Below are 6,493 nucleotides of genomic sequence, written 5' to 3' on the forward strand. Positions count from 1 at the left end.
TCCATTCATTCAGCTGATCAACTGATTATTCTGAAGGTTTTTGGCTGCAGAAGTGATTCTGATTCTCTGAAATACCAAGTGGAATATCAAATATGTACTTAAAGAAAAAAAAAAAAGAAGAAGAAGAGAAAATCACGATAGTATATTAATTGGGCTTTGTCGGTGGATATGGGCTGTGGGCCAGGCTTGCCACCATGTATAATAAAGTGAGATTTTTGTCTTCATCACATGGACTCTGCATAGGTGATAGGAGACACTTCTCTTTTACCAAACGACCCTTTGCATGCAAATGGACTTGCATCTTCTTAAGTGTTCTATTTTTATTGGTTGTAATTTCTGAAAAGAAAAATGGTCACGTAGTGACAATGGCGTGATTGCCATAAGATAAGATAGAGATCGATTTGAAACTTTTTTTCTTTTGGCCATTAGAGATTTGAAACAATTTAGAAAAAAGCCTACCTATTTCTTGTTGTATACAATATGTAAGACACAAATAGGTTATAATATACACAACCATCACATGACCATGTGTATGTATCATATATTATATACAATAATGTAAGTTTTGTTATTTGCACTCCAAACTCTTTATCATTTTTTTTTTTTTACTAGCATTGATGAAAGTGCATGAAGTATCAAATTTTAATCATAAATACAAAATTATAATGGAAAATTTTACGAGTGTGGATACAACATGTTAAGCGGACACATTTTTTATCATTATTTATATAAATTCACTTTTTATCAGAGGATATAGATTATTCACCTCTAAATACGTTTGCTACGAAAATTGTGTCTACACTATATATATATATATATATATATATATATATATAGATGTTCTCTATCACAAAAAGTGAATTGTGTTTGATTAGAAAAGGCAAGTCATATATAACAACTCTTTTCATATAGTTTTGGGGGTGAGACTTAGGAGGGCACATGACTTGGTGAGTAGTCCGTACAATAATTAGTGAGGCAGTGTATGCACATGCACGTACGCCCATATGTGAAGTCACATGCCTAGCTTGGGGTTTCTATTATATATATGTAGAGATGATCGAACTCACATTCATGATGATCATGTGCTCATGAAATTCAGAAGCCCACAGAATCATTTAACACAATTCTCAAAATATTAGCAAAAAAGATTTTGTTGACCGTAATCATTTAATAACAAATTAAAGAAAATGTGGACAAAAGGCCCCCGGCTACAGACAAAACCATATGATACAAATTAATGCTACATACATATCTACTCACCATATATATCCACCTTATTTTGTTTGGGCTCAAGTCCTCATTCTACTAAATTTGTACCCTCATTAATAATTTCAAGAGCTCTTAAATCTTTTAAGAGAAATAAATTAAAAGAGAATACATCCAGCTGAGTGTCATAGAGCAGCTCCTTTTCATCTCACCCAATCCACTCACCTTTAATTGAAAGCCAATTCCTAAACAAAACATGAACAAGTCATAACTCATATTCAATGCAAAGTTTGGACCTCAGAAAGATTTGGGCCAAATCTTTGGATGACAATGGACGTGCCACTAATCGGCCCTAAAGTAATTTTGTAAGCTAATAATCTAAACTTTTCAACAAACGATTATAGCCAAGCAAGGAAAACTTCTCGGCCGGAACTTCTTAATACTTGAACATTAGAAGTTAATCATCATTGAAAAGAAAAGGGTAAATTTTAGCTATGATACTTGAACTTTGGGGGTTGTCCCAGTTCAGACTTCAGAGTATGAACTAGTTTGTGTCATTGTGATACTTAGGCCTCGTTTGAGATTGCGGTGGAAGACTCAAAAGTTGCTGTGAATGACAATTTTCAATTATTTACAACAGTTTTGGTGTTTGGTAAAAAAAAATTAAAAATTGCTTTTCTCCATAATTCTCAACTTCCCACGACAAAAACAGAAAGCCGATTTTTACATGCTTTTGAAAACTGCTGTGAATCAAAGCAACAATTTTTTGTAATTATACACAGTCACAACACTTTGATACTGTTTTTTGCATTTACAACACTTTTGAAAACATAGTTTACCAAACACTCAATTGCTTTGCTTTACTTCACAGCTGTTTTATTTTACAGCTGTTTTTCCTCACAGCAATACCAAACTAACAGTTAAAACTTTGATTTTGTGCCAAATGGTACATGTCCCATTTTTCTTCTCTTGCTCCAATCAAGCCCGTTACGCCTACGGCCCACCAAATTCCTGACTTTCATTTCTATCACTGTGGGCCTCATCATGGGCCCTTATATAGGGCCCAAGCCCAACTGCGATAAACGACCCGAAAATGCCTTCGTCAAATATCAACCGCCAATTTCCCAGTTCACAAAAAAATCAACTACCAGCCAGGCAGCCACAGCCATGAACTCCAAACCTCAAACCTTCAAGTCCAAGCCACTCACCACTCACCACTTACAAAACCCCAAATGGCGATGTGTCTCGCCTTCAACACCATTCCCTTCAAACCCCACTTCACCCGCACCGCCAAAATCACCTGCTCCTCCGTCACCTCCCAATCACAGCTCGCCAAGCAAGACCTCCTCAGCCTCATCTCCGACCAGGACCGAGGCCTCAAGACCCAGAACGACCCGGAAAAGCGAGCCTCGATCGTCAAGGCCATCGACGCCTTGGCCGCTCTGGGCAGAGATAGCGTCACCACCGGTACCTCACTCTCGGCCACGTGGCGGCTGCTCTGGACCACCGAGAAGGAGCAGCTCTTCATCGTCCAGAACACGTCCTTGTTCGGAACCAAAGCTGGCGACGTTTTGCAGGTCATCGATGTCGGCGAAAGGGTCCTCAACAATGTCATCACTTTTCCTCCAGATGGGGTCTTCTTCGTTCGCTCCGATATCGATGTTGCTTCAAAGCAGAGAGTGAATTTTAGGTATTGATATTGAACTTCGAATTTCAATGTATATATGTAACTGTGAACACAAAAACAAATTTGCAAACTTGGTATTAAAGAAAAACTAATTGGAAATTTTGGGAACTTTATATATTTTTTTTCTCTGTATCAATATTTATATTTTTTCTTTTTTGGGTTTTAATGAATGATGCTGGTTGTGTTAGATTTACAAGTGCGGTTCTACGAGGGAAAAACTGGGAGATTCCGTTGCCACCGTTCGGGCAGGGTTGGTGAGTGCTTTGTTTTGTGACATTAATCAATAACAAGTAATTGCTGGTTGTATAGCACAAATGTTATAAATTTCATATGTACTGTGGCAACCTTGCAAATATTCTCTCTGATTGTCAATGCCTTTTTATATTGCATCTTTAACCTTGAAACTTACTATAATGGGTTGGCATCAATCTCATGAAGGCATGATCAACTGATTTTAGAGTCTCATTAGTTACCTTGTTAAATCAGTGTTATCCATGGTTGTCTCCACTTGATTTTAGAGTTTCATTAGTCCTCATGATATTTCTGTTTATGAAAGCTAACTTCTGATAGCTGCTTCTTGTTTTAGTTTAGTCTCAATTTTGGAAATGATTTTCACAAGTTGCTTGGTTCGATTGGAATACAGTTGGAAAGTCCCTCTTTGTTTTTCTGTATTTTGAATTCTCATTCATGGGCTTTGAGGTGCGGCTTAGAGATGCTTGGGAAAAAGATGTAGGCTTCCCCTTTAGCTTGGGATTTTATACAAAGGAGTATTGATGGGGATCCATTTTGCTTGGTATTGAGGAAGTGGGTCTGCTTGTTCATCTATGGAACATGTGAGTGTTCCGGGTGTTTGAATCCTGCCTCTTGTTGCGCTTCTGAATGAATGCTCTTGTTATTTGGGGAAGGTTAGCTTTTGCTTCCCAAGTGATAGATGAATTTAAACTACCTGGAAGCCTACTCCATTTATGAAACAACAGCGTGATTGGTGTGATTAATGGCCCAAGAGTATTGAATTTTTTCACCTTTGTGAACTTTCAGAACCTTTTAGTTACCATCAAATCAGGTTGTTGGTTTGTACTTTCAGAAACTATTTGTTGCAGATCATCTAGAATTTGTTTAGGCCCTTGGTCTAAGTTGTGTGACTAATTGTGGAATTCAGCTTTATTGTACAGCAAGGATTTGCTAAACACTCATTTTCTGAGACCATTGATTGTAGGGCAATGATTTTATTTTTCCCAAGTGATTCATAATTACTTCTGGTAAAAAGCTGCCGATTCAACTCTTGAATTGTTTATTTATCAAAATAGAAATAAAGAAATGTGAATACCTTGGAACCTGGCTTATTTCTATTTACCCATGAAAGTTAGAATAGGAACACATGTGATAGGAAATATTACCTGCCAAGAAGTCATCTTTACTGTACAAAATCTAATGCTTCTAGGTGCCATTTAACATTTTCGAGGCCTGTTTTTTTCTGCTCCAGACAATTGGAGGAAATTTTGTTTATAATATGGAAAATATTTTTTGCATTTTTATTCATGTCTTTGGAATCTGTAAAGACATTTCATGTCTTTCTTGCTATCTCATCCAACATCCTTGCTAACTTTTTCTGGAACTGCTCCATGCCTTCTTATGGTTTTTTGGTTTTGCCTCCAAATGGTAAGGAATGGATTTGTTGGACTTCAATCATTGTAATATAGTACATTCAGTCATTTTTATAGTATGGTAAACTATTGTTGGAGATTATTCTTTGATGGAAAAGGTGCCGGTTTTGAGATTAATTCTTCTGTGTATATGTAGTATGTTGTTTATCAACTTTAGAGAAAATGGAAGGGCCATTGATAAACAAACTGGTTTTGAGATGTTTTCTCTTATTTTCCATTACTGACTTTCATCTTTGTATTTTTAAGATAAATCTTGTTCGTCACTTTTGATTATGTTGTCTCCCTCTCGAAAACAAACATGTGCACAATTGAGCATATCCACATGCCTGCATGCATCCTCTTGTTTCTCTATAACGATATACTGATATTAGGGTAGGTGCCTCCTTTATTTTGACTTCTGTGTTTGAATTTATATGGTAAGGAAATCTTGTTTTATATAGGTTTGAGTCTGTGTACATTGATAACGAGATTCGAGTTGTGAAGGACATCAGAGGAGACTATTTGGTTGTCGACCGTGCTCCATATACTTGGACAGAATGAAGAGATAAAGTTTTCCATTGGCTTCGTTGTTGCTATTAGTGGGACATTATGTGAGTTCACTTATTCAAAAGCCAATTATTTGTTGATCTCTGAATGTTACTGCTTTCTCATAATATTCCAGATCTGACCTATTTGCATAATTTTGGTTTGTTACTTGCAAATTTAGAGGATGTTTTGAAGAAAACAATCACTTTCTGGTGTGTCCTGCCCTTTAAACATATCTTTTACTTTCATTTTGCTCATGATGTTTGTTGAATATCATATAACATGTTTGACACTGGCATTCTCTACCCTTGGTTCGACTACTATCCTTTGTGGTTTTTATTTATTTTTGCACAACTAAATTTTTTAACAAAATGATAGAAAGAAAAAAACACCCGAGTTTCTGTGCCTTTGAACCTGTATTATCTAGATGACAATCTTAGAGTTGCAAAGGACATCATGGAGATTACTTAATTGTTGATTAGGCCTCCTTATATTTGGAAAGAGTGAGGTGCAAGGACTTGGTACTTTACCAAGCCTCCAAATTCAAATATCTTTATTCTAAATCCAAAGTAGGGTGTTCATCTAACTTAAGTTTGTTAAGTGCTTTAAAGTAGTCCTTTTTATTGGGTCATTTTACCTCTCCCTCTTTTATATTATTCATAAATTAGTCATCTGTATCTATCCATAATGTAATCGTCTACTATTTTGTTTGAACACAGACTTTTGTGAGAGTGGTTGAATTTGGAGGCTAAGATAATCTTATTTAACATCCCACCGAAGTAAAGAGTGAAAGAGGAGATGATGTAAGCACAAGAGCAAGATCAGGAAAGCAATATAAAAAGGTGATTAAGCATTAATTAGTACCTACGCGTGCAAACTGCAAGTACCGCTTCCCATGGATTTGCTTTGGATCATCACTTCTCCCCTGTGGTTGTGGATTGGCTTCTTCTTGTTTATGATTTCCCCAATCTCTTTTTATAATTATAATTTGTGAGGTTGTGAATTTGTCACATCACATGACAACAAGAGGATAAATCTTTTTTGAAACTTATAATAGTTGTGAATTGTGATATTTTGGTCGCGTTCGGCTCCAAAGCATAAACTTACTGGATTCTATACTTAGGGTCGGTGGAGTTTTTGAAATTAGCTCGAGTGGTGAGAGAGAGAGAGTGCGAAAATGAGTTGACTCAATTTAAGAGAGTGCGGGAATGAGTTAACTCAATTTAAGTCAATGGTGAAATTCGTAAAAAAAATTTAGTGAAGTTTCTAGTTTTAGAGATTAGAGACCTATGACAAGAGTTTGATTCCTATCTTTTTTTTTTTTTTGGGCAAATGAGTTTGATTCCTATCTTAACTAAAAAAGTACAACAATTCCAAAATGGGTGTTTATATTTTCACTCCCTGTTTTATT

The 6,493-nt window shown here is 36.1% G+C and overlaps 1 protein-coding gene across 2 annotated transcripts; it reads left to right on the plus strand.

Annotated features, from left to right (window-relative positions):
- The first annotated feature begins 2,359 nt into the window (after window positions 1–2,359).
- On the plus strand, window positions 2,360–6,133 carry LOC147290876 (Plastid-lipid associated protein PAP / fibrillin family protein). 2 transcript variants are annotated; one of them, XR_015121542.1, is made up of 4 exons: window positions 2,360–2,896; window positions 3,082–3,147; window positions 4,998–5,147; window positions 5,802–6,133. XR_015121542.1 is itself a non-coding variant. In XM_086238762.1 (3 exons), the coding sequence occupies exons 1-3, from the start codon at window positions 2,439–2,441 to the stop codon at window positions 5,095–5,097; spliced, it is 624 nt and encodes a 207-aa protein (XP_086094888.1). In that variant the 5' UTR covers window positions 2,360–2,438; the 3' UTR covers window positions 5,098–5,374. The 2 variants fall into 2 exon arrangements, 1 of the variants encoding a protein (XP_086094888.1); XM_086238762.1 differs by lacking the exon at window positions 5,802–6,133 and having other exon boundaries at window positions 4,998–5,374.
- Window positions 6,134–6,493: the final 360 nt, after the last annotated feature.

The sequence above is a fragment of the Dryas octopetala genome, chromosome 3 (genome assembly GCF_963921425.1).
Source record: "Dryas octopetala chromosome 3, drDryOcto1.1, whole genome shotgun sequence".
Lineage (NCBI taxonomy): Eukaryota > Viridiplantae > Streptophyta > Magnoliopsida > Rosales > Rosaceae > Dryas > Dryas octopetala.

What these genes read in the sequence shown, in the direction of transcription:
- LOC147290876 (XM_086238762.1), top strand. Translation starts at nt 2,439, where the DNA reads ATGGCGATGTGTCTCGCCTTCAACACCATTCCCTTCAAACCCCACTTC. An exon ending in AAGCAGAGAGTGAATTTTAG is followed by an intron (nt 2,897 to 3,081) that starts GTATTGATATTG and finishes TGGTTGTGTTAG; the next exon opens with ATTTACAAGTGCGGTTCTAC. An exon ending in CCACCGTTCGGGCAGGGTTG is followed by an intron (nt 3,148 to 4,997) that starts GTGAGTGCTTTG and finishes TGTTTTATATAG; the next exon opens with GTTTGAGTCTGTGTACATTG.